Source organism: Odocoileus virginianus, chromosome 2, assembly GCF_023699985.2.
Source record: "Odocoileus virginianus isolate 20LAN1187 ecotype Illinois chromosome 2, Ovbor_1.2, whole genome shotgun sequence".
NCBI lineage: Eukaryota > Metazoa > Chordata > Mammalia > Artiodactyla > Cervidae > Odocoileus > Odocoileus virginianus.
In genome coordinates, this window is record NC_069675.1 from 24,858,248 (window position 1) to 24,883,556 (window position 25,309).

A 25,309-nucleotide genomic window follows, 5' to 3' on the forward strand; every position below is an offset into this window, starting at 1 on the left:
TAAAAATATACTCAGGGGCCAGGGAGGGGGGAATATTAGAGTGAATCAGGTTTCTCTGGGGAGAAATGAAATTATTCTAAAGTTGATTATGGTGAGAGTTGTACAACCCTATAAATATACTGAAGAAAAATAACTGAAATTGCACAATTTAAGTAAGTGAATTATATGGAAAGTAAATTATACCTCAATAAAGCTGTTATAATGACTTTAAAATGTACATAACTTACATTAAAAAAAAACACACACAAACTACAATCCAATGAAGTCAGAGACCTCATTACAGTTCTGGCTTGGGTGCTTGTAGGTAATATGCTGTTAGGTAAGCATTTACTTTGCTAAGCTTCACTTTACCCATTCAATAGACTGGCTTTCCTATCCTATCTATCAGACATATGAGGATCAAACTGAACTACCTATGTTGAAGTTATTCATAAACTCAAAAGCATTATCCATATAGAAATATTTATGGTTTTTAAAAATGCTTACATAAGAGACTGAATGCTAAAATTAATTTGACAAATTGTCACAAGTTAACCTCCACTAAAATTTCTCTCTCTGTTCCATCATCCCATCTTCTCCCGTTCTACTTTCACACCCACTTCATTCTCTACACATGTCTCCCTTTTAATTTAAGATTACTCTGACCACTCTTCACTGAATTACTAAGCAAGTTAACTTGGCTGCCATCTTATAAACGTCTGACAAGCAAAGCAAAATATGAGACGAAACTCACTGTGAACTCAAGGTGAACAAAACATGCACAGTATTCAAGAGCAGGGCCTCCCCACTGGGGCCCATCCTGCCCTGCTGCCAATCCAACATGGTGAGCGTCCCCTGGCACAGGAAGAGGAGAGCTGAGGGGGGAACATCAGCACAACAGAGGCTCTGGCAGCAGCTCACGAGCCACTCGGGGGCGCTGGCGGGGTCCACGGAGCGGAGAAGTACACTGCTTATCTGCAAAGATACGACAGAGCTGGCACACATAAGGCCTCTCAAACTGTCCAGAGATACTTCAAGATATAAATCCAAAGCGCTCTCTCCCCCGAAACATCCTAGGAAAAACAGCTGAACCTAAAGGCAAAAAGCCACAAGAGTTCAAATTATCAAAAGGAAAAAAATTAAATCTAAGTATATGAGCCACTTTGCAGGTCTGAATGTACTGGGAGAGCACAACACATTGCCACCTGCAGGTAGATGAGCGTACTTACTAATGCTTTTTCTAGAGGTGGTTTGAGAAATTAGAATTTTTAAACTTTATCCTACTTTGTGTGAGCTCATACAACAGTACACATCTATTTTGCATAAATTTGTTCTTAGTAAAGAACTAAAATAACTTTCCTCCATAAGAAAAAAATACTGCTAGTACTAAATCCAAGAATTATGGCCCAAATTATGAACTTATACTTTCCATATAATCAAATTCACTGAACAACTGATTCAAGTGCAATATCTGGGTTAGTCTTAAGAAAAATGACATATTTACCAAAAAGTTATTACCAAATATACCTATACATCAATCTCTGTATAGTTTTTTTTTTCCAGTTCCACCAGTTTATTGCTACCAACCCATTTTCCTCCACCTCCACCCTCCACTGAGCCTCATGCATGAGTGCTCAGTCATGTAACCTCATGGACTGCAGCCCACCAGGCTCCTCTGTCCATGGACTTTTTCAGGCAAGAATAATGGAGTGGGTTGCCATTTCCTTCTCCATCTGTATAATTTTAATGTTATAATAAATATTTTTTATGATACTGAGAGATGGAACTGAAAACAACACTAGAAAAAAACGAAGATATACACCCAAAAATGTTGACAATGATTATCTCCATGAGATGGATTTACATGTGACTATTATTGCCTTCTTTCTGCTTTATCCAAATTTTTGAAACTGTCACTTATTTTCCTTATTATTTATGTGGCTGTGTTAGGTTTTAGTTGAATCATGCAGGATCTTGCGACGAGGCTCATGGGCTCTCTAGTTATGGCATGGAGGCTCAGCAGTTGCAGGGTGTGGGCTTGGCTGCTCCTTGGCATGTGGGATCTTTAGTTCCCCAATCAGGGATTGAACCCATGTCCCCTGCATTGCAAAGTAGACTCTGAACCACTGGACTACCAGGGAAGTCCCGAGACTGTCACTCATTATAAGAGAAAAGGGTAATCAGAAAGACTATGAAAAAAATGTTTTAATTCACTTCTTTATACATATTTTAAAAACATGTTTAACTATCAACAAAGTACAATTCTAAAAAGAACATGCACTTACCAAATCAGGAATCTCTTCAGATGGATGAAACATAGCCTTAATAAAAAGAATAACAGCTAATCCAGATGTACTCTGAATTGTCTGTAAGAGACCATCTATTTGCAAAAAAGCAGAAAGCATATATTAAATGATGACAGATGCTGTGGTGTAATAGAAAGAGCACATGCTGTGGGGCCAGAGAGTATAGGGTGCAATTTCTAGCTTGACCACTTACTAGGCGAATAAGCCTCGGTTAAGTTATCTTACTTCCCAGGGACTGTTTTCTCTTCCATAAACTGGGGAAAAAATAACTCTATCTGACACAATGGTTGTAAGGTTGAAATAGACAATGAACATTAAGGCTTTTATGCCCAGCACAGAACTACTCAATCCAGACATCCATTCTCTCTCCCTCTCCATCTACTGCCTCCTACCACATGCCCCAGCAGTACCTCCTGGCCCCTCTCTTCCACGGCTGCCTGTGCATCTCAACTCCCATGTACATTACTTTTTCTGAAAGTGATTGCAGGGCTTGTGTAAAGGGCCTACATCAGCACTAATTACAAATTCTGCTCTCACTGGCACTGTACCCAATGTAACCAAACAATGCTGGCATACTTTTCATTATCTATTAGCCTCTGGGTTTGTAAGAAAGTATGCAAAATAATACAGTGGATTATTCAACATGGAGTAAGAATTATGAATAGCTACTATAAACGATCTTCCAAAAATTCATCCTGCCCTTCATCCCACAGTTTTTAACAACTCTGACTTGGATTGGGACATCCATGTGCCCAGGCAAAGATAGGCTACCTGTTTCCTCAATCTTCCTTAAAACTGAAGGTACCAGAGGACGATTCAGGCCAATGGAGTATAAGTAGAAATCTTTTGGCTAATTTTTTTCTTTCAGATTAAAGGTAAAGATGGAACTGGTCCTCTTTCCTGCCCTGAATACAGACAAGAGGTCTGGAGATAGAGCAGTCATATAGTAACCATGAAACAACAAACACATGGATGAAAGCCAACATACTGAAGACGGCAAAGCAGAAAGGCAGAAATGTTTCATCCATTTAAACAAATGTGACATGTCCTTTAATCTACAGTGCCCCCTTCGACCTTTTCTTCTTGTTATAATTTCTGTTGAAGAACTCTGGCCTTTTAACCTGTACAGTTTCCCACAATCTGGATGTCTGTTTACCCCTAGTGCAATTCAATACATTCTTCTGTCCTCTGTAATTCCTGCAAACTGGCGGGTGACTGAGAGACGGATCAATCGCAAGTTCAATCCCTTTGGGAAAAACTACAAGTGGTAAAATCAAACCTCAAAGCAAGAGGCACGTGTTATCTGGTTGTCTCCTTCTGTAATGTTAACAGCCATTGATGCTTAATGCCCATCTCAAGTCACTGGGAGTTACAGAATGCTGCTGCTGCTGCTAAATTGCTTCAGTCGTGTCTGACTCTGTGCAACCCCACAGACAGCAGCCCACCAGGCTTCCCCGTCCCTGGGATTCTCCAGGCAAGCACACTGGATTGGGTTGCCATTTCCTTCTCCAATGCATGAAAGTGAAAAGTGAAAGTGAAGTTGCTCAGTCATGTCTGACTCTTAGCGACCCCATGGACTGCAGCCTACCAGGCTCCTCCATCCATGGGATTTTCCAGGCAAGAGTACTGGAGTGGGGTGCCATTGCCTTCTCTGGGTACAGAATGGTGATATTCTAATTCTATCATTTCGGCTTCTTGGTTGAAATACTTAAAAAAAAAAAAAAAGGACATTTTTCTCTCATTAATTCACTTGGTTTCCCAGTGGTACAGATCATATGGACAGAATCAACATGAGACATAAGGAGGAAGAATGACCCCACGACGACCACGGGCATTATTTGAAAGAAGCATCTGCTGCTAAGGAAAAAGGTATGGGTTACACTAAACTTTCCAGACCTTACTTTCAAATTTGGAAATTTCTCAAGAATTTTCTTTCACTTTTTAAAGTCTGTGCCTTTTCAACACTAAGGTTGTTACGTTTTCTGCTTTGTATAAAATACACATATGCACATACATACACACACACATTTAGAAAAGTCATTCAGTGTTATCCTGATAAGCTGAACTGGCATCTTTGAAAGACAAAAAGTATTAAAACCTTATCATCCAGGCTCTTTCCCCACTTTGAGGGGCTGAGGGAAAGGAAGTTCTATTATCACAGCTAAGTATTGAATATCTCATACCATTAGAAGTGAAAACTGATGAACACTGAATTATAATCATCATTTGTACGTTTTACACTTACCATCACTTAAGAAGTTGGCAAACATGCTCAGCAGTCCACACATACTTTGCCAGGTAGGAGAATTCGTCAGATGAAGTCTCTGGGAGCCCTGTACTTTCTGTACTAACATCACGGAAACTCTAATGCTCACCAACAAGTCATTCATCAGCTGCGTTTGAACAATATGATTTCCAGCCAATTTTCTACAACAACAAAAAAGACATTATTACAAAAGAAAAGTCAAAATGTCACCTCTTTTTCACCAAAATGATTCCTCATCAAACAGCCAAAATCAATTTTAGATTATAATCAACATCTATGCCTCTTACAAATATTCAATTATGTAGACATTTATTGCAAACTTTTGACACTCTTTTAGCTCAAAATTTTCCCTTTTGCTCAGCTAATGATGAACTTCATTTCTTCTTTTTAAGAGTAAAATAACAAATCAAGAATAAATGACACAATTTTAAAATCTGAATACACCCTAACTTTACAATTTCCTTGACCTGACTTCCAAAATGCTCTCAGATTTTCTCCTATTTCACCTTTTTCATGCTTCTGAGACAACATGGCTATTTCATCCTCTTCTCCCTGATGTCCTTACATTAGATTTCGCCACAACTCAGTCCTTATGTCTTCTGTCCATCTAATTCACTCCCTTGATGCTGAGATCATTTAGCTCAAAAGCTTTAAATTACAATCTATATGCTGACAATTCCCAAGTTTTCATCTCTAGCCCAGACCTTTCTTCCTAATTCCAGACCTGTATGTACAACTTTCTGTTCAATATCTTCACCTGGATATCTGACACACATTTCAAGCTACATGAACTTATCTGCAATTCCACACTCGTTCCACCTGCTAGAATCTCTATCCTACAGAAAAGGCAATTATCCTTGACTCCTTCCCCACTCATCCAATCTGTAAGATAATCCTGTGGTTCTACCTTCAAAATACATCCATTATCAGACCACCTCCACTGTGACTCCCAGCCACTCCCATCTCTCCCTCACTGTTACTGCCAGAGTCTCCGAACTAGTTTCCCAGCTTCTATGCCTGCTACTTGCAGCCTATTCTCAACATAGAAGAATGCAAGAGTGATATTAAAAGAAAAATCAGGGAAAACGGTTTGGGGGTTCTTCAAACAGTTACACAGAGAATATTTATATGATCCAGCAATTCTACTTCTAAGTATATGCCAAGAGAACTGAAAGTAGAGATTCAAACTGTTATTTATACATCAATGTTTACAGCAGCATTATTCACATTAGCCAAAAGGCAGAAACAACCCAAATGTTTATCAACAAGTAAATGCATAAACAAAATGTGGTCTATGCATACAATGGAATATGACTTCACCATAAAAAGGAATGAAATTCTGAAACAAGCTACAACAGAGATTAACCTTTAAAACATTATAAATAAGTCAGACGAAAAAAGACAAATACTGTATTCCATTTATTTGAGGTATCCAGAATTCAAAGAGACAGAAAGTAGAAGAGAGGCTACCAGGGGTTTGGGGAAGAGATAAAAAGACAGTGAATTTTCTTTTGGATACATCGAATCTGAGGCACCTGTAAAATATCCAAGTTGAGATGTCCAGAAGACAACCACTATAGGAGTCTACCACTCAGAGAAGAGATCTAACTTGGAGTCATAAATCTGGGCATCCTAAGTATAGTGATGTAGCTGACACCAAAGAAGTGGACAATACTAAGCAGTCAAAACAAACAGAATGGAAAGGACAGAACTCACACTGAAGAGATGAGCAGAGAAAGAGAAGCCTAAAAGGGGACGATAGGAGCTCCTTCCTAGTAAGGCAAAAGAGATCTTGGGTTAAAGATGGCACACAGGTGTTACTTTTACTCTCCCCTCAGAGCCTCCCTAAACCACAGCCAAGGGATTTAAAACATCAAAAGACATAAATACACAAGGGCAACAAACAGACAACAAGACAATACTAAAACTTTAGTAGCAGATGGATGAGTGATAACTGACTTAACAGAATCAAGAATGATTCTGAATCCTAAGTCAGAGAACACACCCAGAGCAACCTGATTTGCAGCCCCTAAAGGCTAAAAAATTGTTGCCACCAGGTGCTCCTTGACATGAAGGAAAATGTAGGGATGAAAACAGGAAGAGTGGTTACAAGTCTGTTGAAGAAGAATGCCAACTCTGGACCATACCTCCCAGCTAGCAAACATTCCTTGGTTTTACCTCTAAGGAAGGTAAAACAGCAAGTGACTGGACAGGAAGAGAACACACAAAGTTAAGCCAATGATACATACCATATTGCAAGCAGGAGAATTAGGAAAATATCTGCACAATAAATGCTAAACGCCAAGATCTCAGCTTTATTCCCTCACCCAGCAACCAGAATATTAAGTCAACGGTTTGAAAGGTTCTTCCTTGACAAATCCACTACCCATGCAAAAAGACCTAAAGATACCAACATCAAGGGTTCCCCAAAGAAACAGTCCAGCTAGACCAGATTTCAATAAAGCCTACAATGAACCCCATCCATACGTATGTGTGTGTGCTTAGTCGTTCAGTCATCTCCAACTCTTTGCAACCCCGTGGATTGCAGCCCACCAGGCTCCTCTGTCCATGGGGATTCTCCAAGAAAGAATACTAGAGTGAGTTGCCACGCCCTCCTCCAGGTGATTTTCCCAACCCAGGGATCAAACCCATGTCTCCCGCACTGCAGGTGGTTTCTTTACTGTCTGCGCCACCAGGGAAGCCCCCATCCATATGTACAGACGTTCAAATCAAGTCTCAGTGCCCCAGTCTTAAATGAGCACTCAGACAAGGATTACCTGACGTCCAAGGAAAGCTTCTGGCAACAAACATAGTGACCAAAAGCCGCAAACAAAAAAAGCAGCTTGAAAGAAACAGAGACCTATGTAAAGATACGAAAACTTCAAAAAAAGAAAACTCTACTATTAATATCCTCAGAGAGGTAACAGAGCATATGTCATCCATGAAATAATAACAGGATGCTATGAAAAAGAAACACTCAGGTGAAGAAAAGAACTCTTCCCTTTCTCATTTATTCTCACAACTTATTTGATTTTTTAAAATTAAATATCAAATCTCAAAAAATAAATTTAAATAATTACATCTAATATTAATGGAGAGGGATGGAAAGAAAAATTCTTAAAAATTTCTTTGTACAAAGACAAGGCGTGTGTGCATGCTAAGTCGCATTAGTCATGTCTGACTCTTTGTGACCCTATGGACTGTAGCCCACCAGGCTCCTGTCCATGGAATTCTCCAGGCAAGATTATTGGAGTGGGTTGCCATGCCCTCCTCCAGGGGGGTTTCCCGACCCAGGTATAGAACCCGCGCCTCCTGCGGCTCCCACATTGCAAGCAGATTCTTTACCACTCAGCCACCAGGGAAGCCCATACAAAGATAATATACATTAAAAAAAAAAAAAAAAGATAATATACAACTGCAAATGTGCATATGCACACGCACAAGCAAGAAGACATATAACACTTGCCTATTTTCTTCTGAGATTTCAATTAAACTCTTCTGCAGAAAATGCAGCACTGAAACAAAAAGGACAGAAAAAATCAGAATTTAAAACTGTGAACTCTGACTTCAGCACAAGAAAATACTAAAATCATTGCTACCTAAAATGATATCATAAAAGTAGAAATTTAAAGAAAGGAGTGTAATATACCTTCATCATCTGTAATACTCCATCTACTGCCAAGAACCTTAAAAGAATCAGTTACAAAATGACTTATACAAGCAGTCACCTCTCAGAATAAAATAAAATAGAACTTACCATTTTCAAGAAGATTATTAACACTCGATCTACCTGTGGGGAGAAAATTAACACTGGTAAGGAGTTTCAGAACTAAAATTAACACCATTCAAAACACTGATGGAATGACAGATGTTAGCCAGAAAAAGCACTAGAAAAAAGCTAGCTTACCCAAGTCGAAGTTTTCCATACAGGAAGATATATTGTCAATAACTTTTCTGTAAGAGTAGAGATCAGTACTCGTATTCAATTCTTCCTGAAGACGAGAAGTAAAACTTTGTGTAGCCTCAATTAGAAAAAATTCAGGCAGGCCATTTAGTGAGCTAGAAAAAGAACCAAATATTAAAAATTTGACAACCTTAGAGTATGTTCAAGGAAATGTTGGGAGGGAAGAGAATATTACAAATGAAGAAATGTTGAACTATACCTTCAAAATACAGTCAAAAAATAACTTCACACCACTATCACTGAAATTCCTTGGTCTATCATCTCTCCTCTGGTCTTCCTGTTTTCAACCTGCTTCGCTCCCTTTCCAAGGACTAACCTCAACAGAACAGCCAGACTGATACTACTAAAACACCATTTATTGCTCTGCCTAAAACCATCCTACAATGTCCTTCTCACTCAGTGCAGTAGCCAAAGTGCTTACAATGACTTATGAGACTTTACACAGTATGTCCCTCCCATTATCTCTCTGGTTCATCTTGACCCTTGTTCACTTAGCTCTAGCTACACAGACTTCCTCCATTCCAACAACATGTCAAAGTCTTTGTACTTGTTATTTCCTCCACCTGGAATTCTCTTCTCTCAAATATCCCAAAGATTATTTCCCATTAATCATTTCCTTATCCCTTTCAGGTCAATCTCAAAGATCACCCTATCAATGACACTAAACAAAGATAGCTGAAAAGACTACTGTATTTTAAACTGCAGCCCTCCCCCCATCCTTGGTACTCCCTTTCCTACTTCTCTGCTGTATTTCTTTATCCATAGCACTCAATCCCTCTAATTCCTATATATTTTGCTTAATTTTCTATCTCCTGTCTTCCTCTTAGAAATAACCTCCGTTCCGGACTGTTTCATTCACTGTGTCCCCAATGCCTAGAAGAATACTTGACACATAGTGGATAATCAGTAAAAATCTACTGAATGGATAAATTAAATATAATGCCAATTTTACCACAGTTAATCTAAATTAACATTTTTAAAAATATTGACTCAACAATTCTAAAGTTTTTCTGGAAGGAAAAAATATTGAAAAATAGGAATATTGAGTACAATTAAGCAATACCTATCAAAAATTTTGATAGGCATAAGTCTGGTCAAGAAATTTCACTTCAAGGAATTCACTGCAGAGAAATACACATATTAAATTACATACACAATTAAGAATATCACTGTAGCATGGTTGGAATAATGAAAACTTGAAAGCAATCTACCAATGGAGAAGAGATTAAATAATATGTAATATGGCACATATGAATTTCAGTGCATCCATATTATGGAGTATCTATAGCTGTTAGCAAACACCCTCTTCCAACAACACAAGAGAAGACTACACATGGACATCACCAGATGGTCGACACCGAAATCAGACTGATTATATTCTTTGCAGCCAAAGATGGAGAAGCTCTATATAGTCAGCAAAAACAAGACCAGGAGCTGACTGTGGCTCAGATCATGAACTCCTTATTGCCAAATTCAGACTTAAATTGAAGAAAGTGGAGAAAACCACTAGACAATTCAGGTATGACCTAAATCAAATCCCTTATGACTATACAGTGGAAGTGAGAAATAGATTTAAGGGACTAGATCTAATAGACAGAGTGCCTGATGAACTATGGACGGAGGTTCATGACACTGTACAGGAGACAGGAATCAAGACCATCCCCAAGAAAAAGAAATGCAAAAAAGCAAAATGACTGTCTGAGGAGGCCTTACAAATAGCTGTGGAAAGACGGGGAGTGAAAAGCAAAGGAGAAAAGGAAAGATATATCCATTTGAATGCAGAGTTCCAAAAAATAGCAAGGAGAGATAAGAAAGCCTTCCTCAGTGATCAATGCAAAGAAAGAGAGGAAAACAGTAGAATGGGAAAGACTAGAGATCTCTTCAAGAAAATCAGAGATACCAAGGGAATATTTCATGCCAAGATGGGCAAAATAAAGGACAGAAATTGTATGGACCTAACAGAAGCAGAAGATATTAAGAAGCGGTGGCAAGAATACACAGAAGAACTATGTAAAAAAGATCTTCATGACCCAGATAATCACAATGGCGTGATCACTCACCTAGAGCCAGACATCCTGGAATGCGAAGTCAAGTGGGCCTTAGGAAACATCACTACGAACAAAGCTAGTGGAGGTGATGGAATTCCAGTTGAGCTATTTCAAATCCTGAAAGATGATGCTGTGAAAGTGCTGCACTCAATACGCCAGTAAATGTGGAAAACTCATCAGTGGCCACAGGACTAGAAAAGGTCCGTTTTCATTCCAATCCCAAAGAAAGGAAATGCCAAAGAATACTCAAACTACTGCACAATTGCACTCATCTCACACGCTAGTAAAGTAATGCTCAAAATTCTCCAAGCCAGGCTTCAGCAATACGTGAACTGTGAACTTCCAGATGTTCAAGCTGGTTTTAGAAAAGGCAAAGGAACCAGAGATCAAATTGCCAACATCTGTTGGATCATCGAAAAAGCAAGAGCATTCCAGAAAAACATCTATTTCTGCTTTATTGACTATGCCAAAGCCTGTGCATCACAATAAACTGTGGAAAATTCTGAAAGAGATGGGCATACCAGATCACCTGACCTGCCTCTTGAGAAACCTGTATGCAGGTCAGGAAGCAACAGTTAGAACTGGACATGGAACAACAGACTGGTTCCAAATAGGAAAAGGAGTACGTCAAGGCTGTATATTGTCACCCTGCTTACTTAACTTATATGCAGAGTACATCATGAGAAACGCTGGGCTGGAGAAAGCACAAGCTGGAATTAAGATTGCCAGGAGAAATATTAATAACCTCAGATATGCAGATGACACCACCCTTACAGCAGAAAGTGAGAGGAACTAAAGAGCCTCTTGATGAAAGTGAAAGAGGAGAGTGAAAAAGTTGGCTTAAAGATCAACATTCAAAAAACTAAGATCATGGCATCAGGTCCCATCACTTCATGGGAAACAGATGGGGAAACAGTGGCAACAGTGACAGACTTTATTTTTTTGGGCTCCAGAATCACTGCAGATGGTGACCGCAGTCATGAAATTAAAAGATGCTTACTCCTTGGAAGGAAAGTTATGACCAACCTAGACAACATATTAAAAAGCAGAGACATTACTTTGCCAACAAAGGTACGTCTAGGCTATGGTTTTTCCAGTGGTCATGTATGGATGTGAGAGTTGGATTATAAAGAAAGGTGAGTACTGAAGAATTGATGCTTTTGAACTGTGGTGTTGGAGAAGACTCTTGAGAGTCCCTTGGACTGCAAGGAGATCCAACCAGTCCATCCTAAAGGAGATCGGTCCTGGATGTTCATTGGAAGGACTGATGTTGAAGCTGAAACTGCAGTACTTTGGCCACCGGATGCAAAGAGCTGACTCATTGGAAAAGACCCTGATGCTGGGAAAGATTGAGGATAGGAGGAGAAGGGGACGACAGAGGATGAGATGGTTGGATGGCATCATCGACTCGATGGACATGGGTTTGGGTGGACTCTGGGAGTTGGTGATGGACAGGGAGGCCTGCGTGCTATGGTTCATGGGGCCTCAAAGAGTCGGACACAACTGAGTGACTGAACTGAACTGATAGCTGTTAGAAAGAATGAGGACTTTTGATGGAAATGGAAAATAGTGCAGCCATATGGAAAATTGCTCCAAGTTCCTTGGAAAATTAAAAATAAAGAGTTACCATATTCAGCAATACCATTTCTGCATATGTATCCAAAAGAACTGAAAGCAGGATCTCTAAGAGATATTTGCACACCTATGTCCAAAAAGCAGCACTACTCCCAACAGTCAAGAGGAAGAAGCAACCCAAATCTCTATCAGCAGGTGAATGGATGGACAATGTGCTATATAAACACAACAGTTAATCAGCCTTAAAAGGAAGGAATGCTGTCATGTGTTACAACAGAGGATGAATCTTGAGGACATCAAGTCAGTCACAGAAAGATAAGTACAAATACTCCACTTATACAAGGTACTAAAGTAATCAAAACCATAGAAACAGAAAGAATAATGGTGGTTGCCAGGGACTAGGGGGAGAAGGAAACAAGGAGTTCTTGTTTAGTGAGTACAGTTTCAGTTTTAGAAGATGAAAAAATTCTAGAGATCCACAGCATAATGATGTGAATACACTTCACACTACCGAACTGTACACTCAAAAATGGTTAGGATGGTAAATTTTATGTTATGTGGGGGATTTTTAACTACAACTAAAAAAAAAAAGTAAAGACTTCACTGACATGAAAATATCTCTAAGACATTCTTTAGTGAAGAATAACCTACAAAGAAACACCCAGAGTATAACCCCATTTATGTAAAAGCATGCATACACTAAATCCAAAGACAAGATCTAGAAAGAAACACCAAAATGTTAAGTGATAACCTTTACTAAGAAAAAAGAGAGGCCAGAAATAGTGCAATGGAAAGCTCACTTTTTATTTTGTATACTTCTATACAGCTTTAAGTTTTTACACTAAGCATATATTTCTATATTACTTATGTAATTAAAAATGTTTAAACAAAAACAGACAGAACAGAGAGAAAAAAACTGCAGGGTGACAGGTTTAAATTTAACCAATAATTACATTACATGTAAATATACTAAACCAGGAGTCTACAAACTATAGTCCACTATAACTATAGCCTGTTTTTTTAAGGTCTGTGACCTAAGAAGCCTTTTACATTTTTAAAGAATTATGATAAATGAATAAACAAATAAAACAAAACAAAGACAAAACTGTAAGAATGAAATTGCTAAGCGATATATTTCATTTCAGTTTTACCAAAGAGGGAACCTTAAATACTAGTTACTTTCAGTCAAACTGAACATTTACAATGCCTAACTTTGCCTTCTTTTCTTTCTTACCTTGCCAAGACTTTCTTCAAGGGATTTTTTAGATTCAAAGAAAGATAAATGCCCGCTAAAATATCCAAACAACTTCGAATAGTGGGATCACATGTGCCATTTTTATTTGCCTTCTCCAGTAAGGGCACAATCTACAAACCAAAAAATTCAAAGTTACAGTAATTTTTTTCTAATATCAAGTATAGCAAAGTAACATGGATTCAAATACTTTAAGTCACAATTTTAATGTGTAATATTTTCCACACTACACTGTTTTAAACACCTATTTCAATATTTATTAACTTTTTTAAACCATGCCCCCAACACTCACTTTACCCTCTAGACCCACCTTCACTGAAAATTACTGACTTGTTAATGGCTTAAGGTACAGGAATTCTGTAGCATTACTGAAAACCAATGATATATTTAACTGCTTTCCAAAAAATACTATGCAAGTTCAAGTGATAAATCCTAATATCAAAACACTGGTAAGGACAATTTTTACATTTTACGTTAACTTTTTAATGCATCTGCTAGAAAGTTTTGAAGATCCAGATCTATAGAAATACTTTTTCAATTTATCTCCACCAAAAAGGTATGCACTATTATCTCATTATCCTACCTATATACAACTCCAACAGTGGTAAAGCCTCAATATGGCTTACACTGCCACTTTGAATAAAAAAAAATCATAAAATGAATAGGAAAAAAAATTCCTATTCTTTAATGATACCTCAGTATTAAATAATTAGGAGCCTGGAGAAAGCAATAGCAACTAAATCCAGTATTGTTGCCTGGGGAATCCCATGGACAGAAGAGCCTGGCAGGTTACAGTCTATGGGGTACAAAAGAGTCCACAGGACTTAGCAACTAAACAGCAACACACACATATATAAGGAGGATTAATTCTGCTGTACAGTAGAAACTAACAAACAGCGTGGAGCATATATATACTCCAAATTTAAAAACATAATTAGGAGCCAAAAATTATCAGTTAATTTCAGGACTTCTTGGTGGCTCAGTTCATTTGAGAAGTCCATAAGAGCATGATAACCTCCAAGATGCATCCATGAACATCAGATTAGCCTTACCTGTTTAACATAACAGATCTGTGCCACTCCATCAGTGAGCTGTACACAATGCAACAGCAAAGAGGCTAGATTTTGCCCTTCCACATCAGCCAAGGCTATATAAAACAAAACAAAACAAAAGCTTCTTCAGTGATTTCACAATATATAGATAAGAGCTTATCTTTGTCATGTGTTCTATAAAATTTAAATATTTATAAACAAATAAAACCCAGGAGAACTTAGATTGAAGACAGATGTTTAAGAAAACCATTTTATATCCAAAACTGAATGTAAAGAACATGGAAAAATTAAACTCCAAGAGTCTGAACATTCTGTGATATGGAGTCCCAGAGATAAATAAACCATTTGCAACCTAGAAAAGAGATAAACAAATTAAGTCAGAAATCACTTACTTTTCAAAGTTTCAAGGTCCTGATGACAAACGGTCAATGAAGTAACCTGTGTTTCTTTCTTCTTCTTTACACCCATTTTAACCAGAATTAATAGTAGTCACTACAAGAAAGAAGAGTTTTAAGACACTGCTGAAGGACCCCTGTGGTGGTCCAGGGGCTAAGACTCCATGCTCCCAATGCAGGGGCCTGGGTTCCATACTTGGTCAGGGAACTAGATCCCACACGCCACAACTCAGAGTGCGGATCTGCAATGAAGAAGAAAGATCCTGCGTGCTGCAACTAAGATCAGCACAGCTAAACAAACAAACAAACAAATAAATAAAAATAAGTATTTTTGTAAAGAGACTGTCTAATGCACTGAAGAACTCCGTGCTGTTGACATTTGGCGCCAGGTAATCCTTTGCTACAGGGTATCATGCCAAGCACTGTAGGACATGGCCTCTGCCCACTAGATAGATGCCAGTAGTATCCGTCTTCCTCTAAGTTGGAGCAACTGAAAAAGGTCTCCAGTCGTTGCCAAATGTCCCCTGGCGAGCAAAGTTGCCACAGGCTAAAACTACTGGCCTAAGGATTGCTGCCTTGAAAAACTTTTTTTAGACTCAAGAAGAGTTTATTACTGTATAAGGTTACTTTTACCTACCCAGTCTTTCGATTTAAATACAGCAAACCTTCATTTTAAACAAAGAAACCAGAACGGCTTTTCAAAATATACTAGGCCTACCTAATCTCCATGACTTCTTGGACTGACAAATCAGGAGGTATCCTAACAAGCTGTATCTTGATTTCTGAAAAATATTTGATAAAGGAAACTTTCACGTACTATCCTTGTGAGTTTGCGTTTAGCTAATAAACAGTTTGTTTCAGTTAACAGGATTCACAATAGGGTGAACAAAGATACACAGAGGATACACACTCAGAGTACCATGTGGTCTGAAGACAAGTCACTAGGGAAATACCACATGGGGCCCTCTTCTTGAGGACTTTTAGCGGTGTTTATCATGTAGACATTAGAGGACACAATACAGTGAATTAAGAAAAGACACAGAGCTAGGAGCTTGTGTTGGATGATGGAATCAGGGTTTAAAAAGTGACTAATCAACTGGAATAAACTTACCAAGATGAAATCGAAAGAAAAGTAAAATGATGCTTTTGGATAAGAGCAATGCAGTACAGGATTTATAATATTCCAGAAATACAGGATGGGGAGGTAAGAGAGATAAAATGTGATTTAAAACAATTCAACATGTGGTTTGTGACCACAAGCCAACAGTACAACATGACTTAAAAACCACATTAGAAATCAGCTAGACCAAGGGATGGTCATCTTCACAGGTCAGGGAATGTAGGGAGCATTACGTGCTGTGCTAATAGCCATATTTTAAGGAGCTGTAGCAAATGATGGAGCTTCCAAGCTTCCCTGATAGCTCAGTTGGTAAAGAATCTGCCTGCAATGCAGGAGACCCCAGTTAGGGGTCGGAAAGATCTGCTGGAGAAGGGATAGGCTACCTACTCCAGTATTCTTGGGTCTCCCTTGTGGCTCAGCTGGTAAAGAATCTGCCTGTAATGCAGGAGACCTTGGTTCGATCCCTGGGTTGGGAAGATCCCCTGCAGAAGGGAAAGGCTACCCACTCCAGTACTCTGGCCTGGAGAATTCCATGGACTGTATCGTTTCATGGGGTCGCAAAGAGTCGGACACAACTGAGCCACTTTCACTTTCCAAGGAACAGCCAGACTTCTGAAGGGCCTGGAGAGCACCTCCCTTCAGAAAACAGTTCAGTAAACCAAAGGTGTTTGGCCCAGAGAAAAGAGGACAGGATGAGTGCCTTAAAAGAGCTGCTGTTGGAGGACTGATTGGGAGAAAGAGGAATAGATTTTATTCTGTAGTTTTCGGGGTTCTGTTTTTTTTTTTGTTTGTTTGTTTGTTTGTTTTGGCCACATTGCTGCACAGCTTTCAGGATCTCAGTTCCCTGGACCAGAGACTGAACCCAGGACCACAGCAGTGAAAGCGCTGAGTCCTAACCAATGGACAACCAGGGAAGTCCCAGATGTCTTCTGTCTTAGATGGCTATAGGATTAGGAGATGTCAGTGCAAGTTTCAGGGAGGCCAGTTACAGCTTAATACAAAGGAAGAAATCTATGGTTCAACTGTAAAATGAGCTGCCTTTCAGAGAACTTTCCAACACTGAGAATATCCAAACAGAAATTCAATGAATCCTTTTAACCTGGATCACTGCAATAAACTCCCAATTGGTCTCCAAACTTCCATTCTGCCTCTGAAGAGTTCATTCTTTTCACAGACATCAAAGCAATTTTTTTCAAATTTAACTACTCCCTTGCTTAAAAATTTCTAAGGGCTTTCATTTATACTTAGAATAAAATACAAATTTGAGACTTTGGCCTTTGAGGCCCTAAATAACCTGGCCCTTCCTTCCTCTGCAGTTCATTTCAAATCAATCTTCTCTTGACCATCTAGGGGACTTTGCACGTCCTGATATCTCTACTGTTAGGTTTACTCCACCAAATCTTTGCAAGGCCAACTCCTCACCATTCAGGTCTCTTCCCAAACATTACCTCCTCTAAGAAGCCTTTCATGGACACTCTATTTAAAATTCCACCACTTCTACTCACATATAGGTCATTTCTATTGCTTTATTTTCTTTATAGCACTTACTACTACCTGAACTTACAAGAACTTGTTTATTTGCATATATGTCTCCCCAAGTAATAAATTTAATGAAGGCAGCAAGTTTAATCTGTTGGATTCACTGTTTTAATCATCAATTCCCAAAACAGCACCTGGCATATATCAGGTCTTTAAAAAAATTTTGATGAATAAACTAATGAGGTAACAAACATTTATCAGTAATGTTCTAAAAAGTATGTGTATTTTTAACAGCAGAAAAGTGGACTACTTGTCATCTTAAGTAAATTCTATATCCAAGTGACAAGCTAGTCCTGACACTGAGGAACATATGGTCCCTCTGCAAAGTAAGAAATTAACACAGCAGTGAAATAGGAAAACCCACTTAACAGAAAATGATAATAAAAATGGACACTGCTAGAAACGCATCGACAAGGTAAAAATTTGAAAAGCGACATGATTAAATCAAGGGGAATAGCACTAGTGATCACTTCCTAGGTAAGTCACCAAGCTTAGAAGGGATGGAGATAAGCAAATGGGGAGACGATTCTGTGATGAATGGTGAGCAAATTTGCCGCAGAATTTTATCTTGGAACCCTCAAGGCTGCACAAAGAGGTTTGGTGCTTACGCGTGCTCAGTGGATGCCCAAACGTTTGTCCTCCCAACAGTGGAAAATCTCGTGCCCACCTTAAGGCACTCAAGTAGCTAGAAGATGCTCAGTAAATTATACTCCTCCTGCACCCACTGGCTGCTTCCCTTATGATTGCTGCTCCAGTGAAACCTACACCTTTCTGGCTGACTCCCACAGACATTCTGTGGACAATTTCCCAACCACGTGGAGTCTAGGGAATGACAAGTGGGGGGGGGGGGAGGTTAAAGTGCTATCTCCATGGAGACCTAAGCTTCCGGAAATCAGTTTCCAAACCGGCAAATTCTCGCGTAACCAAAGAACGGGAATTGATGTGCAGCCCCTGGCAGCCCTAGTAAAGTGGCCGAGCGGTGGAGAGTCGCGCACTACCGCGGTTCTGGCAAAGAAGACGCCTAGAAGCCAAACCTCGTGCCCGTGAGAGTCTGAGAAGAGTCGCCGCAGTCAGGATGAGTCCCGGAAGCTGGTCTAGCTCTACGGTGTCTCGGTAGCTCACAGCGTGGTCTGTAATCGACTACCGGGTCAAGGCGAGGGAGCGAAGTAATTAACGTGGAGGAAGCATCATCGCGAGAATTGAGCCAGGAGCTCCTCCAATCAGGAGTTCAGATAGGTGTTGATGTCACCCGGGAACCGGTGCTAGTGAGTTTTATTTGACTCTACTTTAAAGAGAGCGCGGAGTGTTTCACCTACCGCCTTGGCTAGGCCAGGCGCCGCTCGCCTGCTTCCGTTTAGGGCAACTCTCACTGTGGCCTCCACACCCCTGAGTGCCTGGATGCACTTTTGCCTTAATCCAGATGTTTTACCCTCCTCCCACTCAGCCTCCTCGGCGCAGAGAGGAGAAAACTGCCTCCGGGCCGCTAGAACCGGAGCCTAAAGACTTTCGAGCCTATGAGATGAGGTAGGGGGTGGGACGGGCAGTCCCCTGAAACTACTGTTCGAACTTTGACTAAGATGATGAAAGGAGGGCATGGCAGCCTCTCCAGTATTCTTGACTGGAGAATTCCATGGACAGAGGAGCCTGGCTGGGCTACAGTCCTTGGCGTTGCAGAGTCTCAGGTGACTGACTAACACGATAACCACGTTTTATCAGATTGTTCAGACGTTTTTAAAAAATGCATAAATAAGTAGGTGCCAACTTTTACTTTAGCATCACGGACTCAATTGCCATCAGTTTGAGCAAAGTCCAGGAGATAGTGAAGGAAAGGGAAGCCTGGCTTGCTTCAGTCTTTAGGGTCGCAAAGAGTCAGACACGGCTTAGCGACTGAAAAACAACCACCTCTACTCTAGAAGCTGGGGGTGGGGTGGGGGGACGATAAGATCAGGAAATAAAAACTCAGGCTATCTATCGGTTCGGTTCAGTTCAGTCGCTCAGTCGTGTCCGACTCTTTGTGACCCCGTGAATTGCAGCACTCCAGGCCTCCCTGTCCACCACCAACTCCCGGAGATTACTCAAACTCATGTCCATCGAGTCGGTGATGCCATCCAGCCATCTCATCCTCTGTCGTCCGCTTCTCCTCCTGCCCCCAATCCCTCCCAGCATCCGGGTCTTTTCCAATGAGTCAACTCTTTGCATCAGGTGGCCAAAGTAGCTTCAGCATCAGTCCTTCCAATGAACACCCAGGACTGATCTGCTTTAGGATGGACTGGTTGGATCTCCTTGCAGTCCAAGGGACTCTCAAGAGTCTTCTCCAACACCACAGTTCAAAAGGATCAATTCTTCAGCACTCAGCTTTCTTTATAGTCCAACTCTCACATCCATACATGACCACTGGAAAAACCATAGCCTTGACTAGACGTACCTTTGACAAAGTAATGTCTCTGCTTTTTAATATGCTGTCTAGGTTGGTCATAACTTGCCTTCCAAGGAGTAAGCGTCTTTTAATTTCATGGCTGCAGTCACCATCTGCAGTGATTTTGGAGCCCCAAAAATTAAAGACTGACACTGTTTCCACTGTTTCCCCATCTATCTGCCATGAAGTGATGGGACCGGATGCCATGATCTTAGTTTTCTGAATGTTGAGCTTTAAGTCAACTTTTTCACTCTCCTCTTTCACTTTCATCAAGAGGCTCTTTAGTTCCTCTTCACTTTCTGCCATAAAGGTGGTGTTATCTGCATATCTGAGGTTATTGTTATTTCTCCCGGCAATCTTGATTCCACCTTCTGCTTCTTCCAGCCCAGTGTTTCTCATGATGTACTCTGCGTATAAGTTAAATAAGCAGGGTGACAATAAACAGCCTTGACGTACTCCTTTTCCTATTTGGAATCCATCTGTTGTTCCATGTCCAGTTCTAACTGTTGCTTCCTGATCTGCATCTAGGTTTCTCAAGAGGCAGGTCAGGTGGTCTGGTATTCCCATCTATCTATATTCAAATGCAATTAATTTGGGAAATATTGATAAACATTGAATTTCCCCACACCTTTAGCAAGGTTAATGATTTTAAGTTTTCAGTCATGACTTTTCTGAATTTTATCTCACCTTCTTTTATTCTTCTTTGTAATTGTATCACCTGTTTATGTATTACTAAATATATCTTATTTTGTTTGATTTTGAACTTTATTTATGGAATCGGTTCGTTTTCTCCAGGACTTTGCTTCTCTCACCATTGCTTTTGGCATCCACAGAAAAGCAGGTTCCTGTAGTTATTTCATTCATGTGCTAAGTCACCTCAGTCGTGTCCAACTCTTTGCAACCCCATGGACTGTAACCCACCAGGCTTCTCTGTCCATGGGATTCTTCAGGCAAGAATACTATAGTGGGCTGCCATTTCCTTCTCCAGGGGATCCGATCCAGGGATTGAACCCGAGTCTTTTATGTCTCCTGTGTTGGCAGGAGGGTTCTTTACCACTAGTGCCACCTATTCCATTGTTTAATATACCACATTTATCCATTCTCCTCTCGAAATTTGGATAGGTTCCAGCTTTTCCTCTAACAATGCTGCTGTGAACTTTCTTGTATGTGTCAGATGATGAGTGTGTGTAGAACTTTCTCTACATCAGTTTTTTTTCTAATTTTGATTGGGACTGATAGTAAGAAATGCATTGTACCTTAAACCAACTACACCTGAATACTCATACATTGTAACTGAAAGAAAAATTTCTTGAACTGTTTATTACTCTACAGGAGCTATGTGCTCTGATATTTTCTGTCTTTTTTTTAAAGTTGTGGTAAAATACACAAAACAAAATTTACCATCTTAACCATGGTTTTTAAAAAAAAGAAGAAAGAAAGAAAGAACAGGCCCAGGGTGGAGCCACTAGCCCCAAACTTCATTGCAAACCAAGACTTCATTGCAGTTTCAGCCTGTCTCAAGAATGGAATTTCTAAACAGCACTAGAGAAGTAACCTTTCCTGAAACAATCCTTTCTTTTCTTTTATTGTTAACCTCCTTGTCCCGTGTCATTTCTATAGAAGCTTCCCATTTTGTACCACTTACGGAGTGCCTTCCTATTATCTAGGTGGGATGCTGCCCGACCCATGAATCATTGAATAAAGCCAATTAGATCTTCAAATTTACTTGGTTGAGTTTTGTATTTTAACACCCTTTTTAAGTGTTTCCCTTTTTTCAGTATATGTTTTGAGGTCACTGAAATTAATGAAATTAATAAATTAATTAATCCTAATGATCTGAATTCCAACCCTTTTTAAATTTTGGCCCAACCATTTGAAATTAAGGGGCAGACATTGTGACTCTTGCCCCACAAAATTAGAGCATGATCTTGGAGGCAAACAAACACAACAAACTTGTATGTGAAAAGGCAGTAACTGCCATTGAGAAAACAGGGGAAATAGAAGATGAGAATGGACTGTGGGGAGATTTGTTGCCATTTTAGAGTGGTCAGTGTAGGCCTCCTGGAGTAAAGATTTTAAAAAATTCTGTGTGGAGGGAACAGCCACTGCAGTGGTACCAGGGCAGGAGGTTGGTGTGTAAGAACCACAAGGAGGCCAGTGTGGCTGGGGCCGAGTGAGCAAAGGTGTATGTTATAGGGGATGAAACAAGGGAGTTTCCATTATGTAAAGTCTTACAAGGACTTTAAGTGAAGTGGGGAGTCATTTTGAGCAGGAAGTGATAGGATTAATCTACAAAGAGCCGCTGGAGCTACTTCGTTGAGACTAGACTTTAGCAAAAGTGGGAAGACCAGTGAGTGAAGAGACAAATTCAGGATATGATTTGGAAGTAAGCCAACAGGATTTCCTGAAAGATAAAATAGGGTATGAGGAAAAGAGGAGTTAAAGATGATTCCAAGATTTCTGATCTGAGCAACTGGAAGGATAAAGTTGCCATTCATAGACTGATGGGGCAAAAGTTTGCTTGGAGTGGGCTTGAATGGGTGTAAAAGAGACTGGGAGGAAAGGAACTGACAGTGATGAGATCAAGCAGAGACAACTCCAGTGCTGCTAGTACACAGGAGCAAATAAATGGAGTGGTAAGTTCAGGGGAAATAGAGGCAAGAGAAAGTTCAGGTTTTAAAGACTGAAAGAGTAACATGTTTGGAAAAGAAATTTTTTTTTGTAGTCACCTTGCACTGCCAGCTTGTAAGTGCTCATGCAGTCATGTCTGTGACCCCATGGACTGCCTATTTTCCAGGCAAGAATACTTGGGTTGCCACTTACTACTCCACAAGATCTTCAAACTCCAGAAGGGTTCGAACCCACATCTCTTGCACTTCCTGCTTTGGCAAGCAGGTTCTTTACTGTTTGCACCACCTGGGAAGCCCAACTTGAGACTATTTTAAATTCTCTGCTTGAGATTTTTCAGAACATAGCATGAATTTGGGCTATGAACCATTTTTTAAGTGGCCATATATTTTATTAGTAAAGACGTATTCCAAGGGAATTTTTGAAGACGCAGTAATCCTTAATGTATAAAAGTATAAAAGAAAACACGTAAGTGGCATCTTATTGTGAAAGTGTGGACTACATAAAATCATGAAAAGTTATTATTAGTATACCTGGGTTTTAAGTGTAGTTTAAATATGTACCTGTTTAAAGCAGGTAGAAATTCCCTCAATTAGGGGAGTATTTTTATACTTATTTAATTTAATGATACATTTTCATACATAATGATTTTTTTTTACTTCTTTTACATTTGAATAATTAAAATTTGACCTTTTAAAACCAATTGCCTGTTCATTTAATATTTGTTCATAAACTTCACTCCAGTTGTGGGTATCTCCTATGGTGTTGTTTTCCGTAACCAAAAATCATAGTAGTCTATCAGTCACCACATCCTAAAAAAATATACTTTATGATAAGCTGCCAGCAATGCATGGTGATTTATGTAATTAAGGAATCCCTCATAATAATCCCTGTTTAATAGTTTCATGTGTAAAATGAAATCCAAAAGCATATACTAGAGCTATGAATATGATTTATTGTTTGTTAATATATTTTGTTCCTTGTTAATATAATAAAAATGTTATTTGGTAACGTAAGTTTGTCCCCAAGTCAATGAAAGAAAGCATGATGCTTCAATTACTTACCTGTTGATACATTATAAATGATTCCTGAACTTAATGTCTAAAACACTGTTGTGCTGTGCTTAGTCGCTCAGTCATGTCCAACTCTTTACGACCCCATGGACTGTAGCCCCCCAGGCTCCTCTATCCATGGGGAGTCTCCAGGCAAGATGCTGGAGTGGGTTGCCATGCCGTCCTCCAGGGGATCATCCCAACCCAGGGATCGAACCCCGGTCTCCTGCATTGCAGTCAGATTCTTTACCGTCTGTGTCACCAGGGTAGCCCATAAACACTATTAACACTTCTTATCTCACAGTTGCTGTGCATCAGAAATTCAGCAGCTACTTGGCTCAGTCCTTCTGGCCAGAGGTCTCTGAGGAGTTTGCAGTCATCCAAAGGTGTACCCTCGGGCTAGAGGATCCCTTTCTAAGATAACTTAATTCAGTGGTGTTTGTTGTTAATAAAAGGCCTTAGTTACTCCCTGTGTGGGCCTCTCCCCCAAGCTACTTGAGCATTCTCACAACACAGTAGCTGGCCTTCCCCAGAAAGAGCAAGGTAGAAGCTTCAGTGGTTTATATGGCCCAGCCACAGAAGTCACATGCAATCTCAATAATACAGTAATGATTGCAAAGGTCAGCCCTTCTCATTGTACTGGTCACTGTGAGAGGGGACTACACCAACATAAATGCCAGAAGGCCAGTGTAACTGGGGGGCCACTTCAGAGGGTAGCTACCACTGTCTATAACACATCTGCAAATTTTTCTTAATACTTAAAATATACTGACTAATGGATCACAACTAAGAAATTATTTATGAGTTGTTTGATTATAATTTCCACAGTAGACCTTATAGAAACAGTTAAATGTTTTTACATGTGTTTTTACAAACTTACTTGCCTTTAATGACATACATTTTCATAGAAGACAGTCACAGAATTTAATCATAAGGCTAGGTTTACCAGATGCACAGGTATTCCTGGGGCATGGATATCAGCAACCTTCATACCAGACTGGCTAACAGAGCAAAAGTCAATCAAAATGATCCAATGGGTCCTAAAGGAGAATGACCAGCTGATCTGCTCTATCGTGAGTATCAAAACAAAAGCCTGGCAAACAAGTGCACCCAGTACCAGCATGTGTTGCATAGAAATCTCATTTATTTGGCTACCATCACAGATGCCAACCCAACCAGTGCTTCAAAACCAATGGCTATTGTGAGGAGTCATTGAATGTAATTATTTCCTATGAAGTAGAGACAGAATCTTTACCATCTCAACTGCTTAAAACATAAATGCAACTTCTGTGACTCTTAAAAAAATGTGAAGAAAGTCAGTGAATTAACTATGCTTAGTGTAAATATTTATTTTAATAATTAAGCAAATTCCCTTAAAAAAAAAAAATACCTAGGTTTATTATGAGTAAGGATTCTGATCTTATCCCTTCCCTACCTAAGAGCACATATTGACTGTCTTCTATGTACTCTTTCTTTCCTTCCCCATACACCAGGCTCCAATTTATGAGACCTCAATATTTCCTAAAAGCACTGATCTTTTCATGCATTGTACTATGCCGTCTGCTCAGAAGGTCTATTTTCACCCAAGAAATTTTCTCACACTTCGAAGATCCATCTCACATATCACCTCTTCAGTGAAATTTCATATGTGTGAGAGAGAAATTCTTGTTTTTTTCTACAAGTAGTTTTGTCTCGGCATTGTCACTTTGTTGAGACA

At 39.7% G+C, this 25,309-nt stretch overlaps 1 protein-coding gene, 1 long non-coding RNA gene and 1 pseudogene across 7 annotated transcripts in view; 2 read left to right on the plus strand and 1 right to left on the minus strand.

Annotated features, from left to right (window-relative positions):
• Positions 1 to 18,607, minus strand: part of THADA (THADA armadillo repeat containing) — a 330,140-nt gene extending 311,533 nt beyond the window's left edge. For all 6 annotated transcript variants that reach the window (XM_020878085.2, XM_070477517.1, XM_020878083.2 and 3 more), the window contains exons 1-10: positions 18,531 to 18,607; positions 14,835 to 14,934; positions 14,443 to 14,537; positions 13,373 to 13,503; positions 8,459 to 8,610; positions 8,309 to 8,341; positions 8,018 to 8,066; positions 4,531 to 4,712; positions 2,265 to 2,359; positions 734 to 954 (exon numbers count right to left, since the gene is read on the minus strand). In XM_020878085.2, coding sequence (XP_020733744.2) covers positions 734 to 954; positions 2,265 to 2,359; positions 4,531 to 4,712; positions 8,018 to 8,066; positions 8,309 to 8,341; positions 8,459 to 8,610; positions 13,373 to 13,503; positions 14,443 to 14,537; positions 14,835 to 14,910 — 1,034 coding nt within the window. In that variant the 5' untranslated portion in view covers positions 14,911 to 14,934; positions 18,531 to 18,607. The remainder of the gene's footprint in view (positions 1 to 733; positions 955 to 2,264; positions 2,360 to 4,530; positions 4,713 to 8,017; positions 8,067 to 8,308; positions 8,342 to 8,458; positions 8,611 to 13,372; positions 13,504 to 14,442; positions 14,538 to 14,834; positions 14,935 to 18,530) is intronic.
• A 36-nt stretch (positions 18,608 to 18,643) lies between these two features.
• On the plus strand, positions 18,644 to 21,633 carry LOC139038628 (uncharacterized). The gene is made up of 2 exons (XR_011491652.1): positions 18,644 to 19,020; positions 21,284 to 21,633. It is a non-coding gene; the product is annotated as an uncharacterized lncRNA (long non-coding RNA).
• Positions 21,634 to 22,488: 855 nt separating this feature from the next.
• LOC139036771 (SS18-like protein 2 pseudogene) lies at positions 22,489 to 24,960 on the plus strand (annotated as a pseudogene).
• The last annotated feature ends 349 nt before the right edge of the window (positions 24,961 to 25,309 follow it).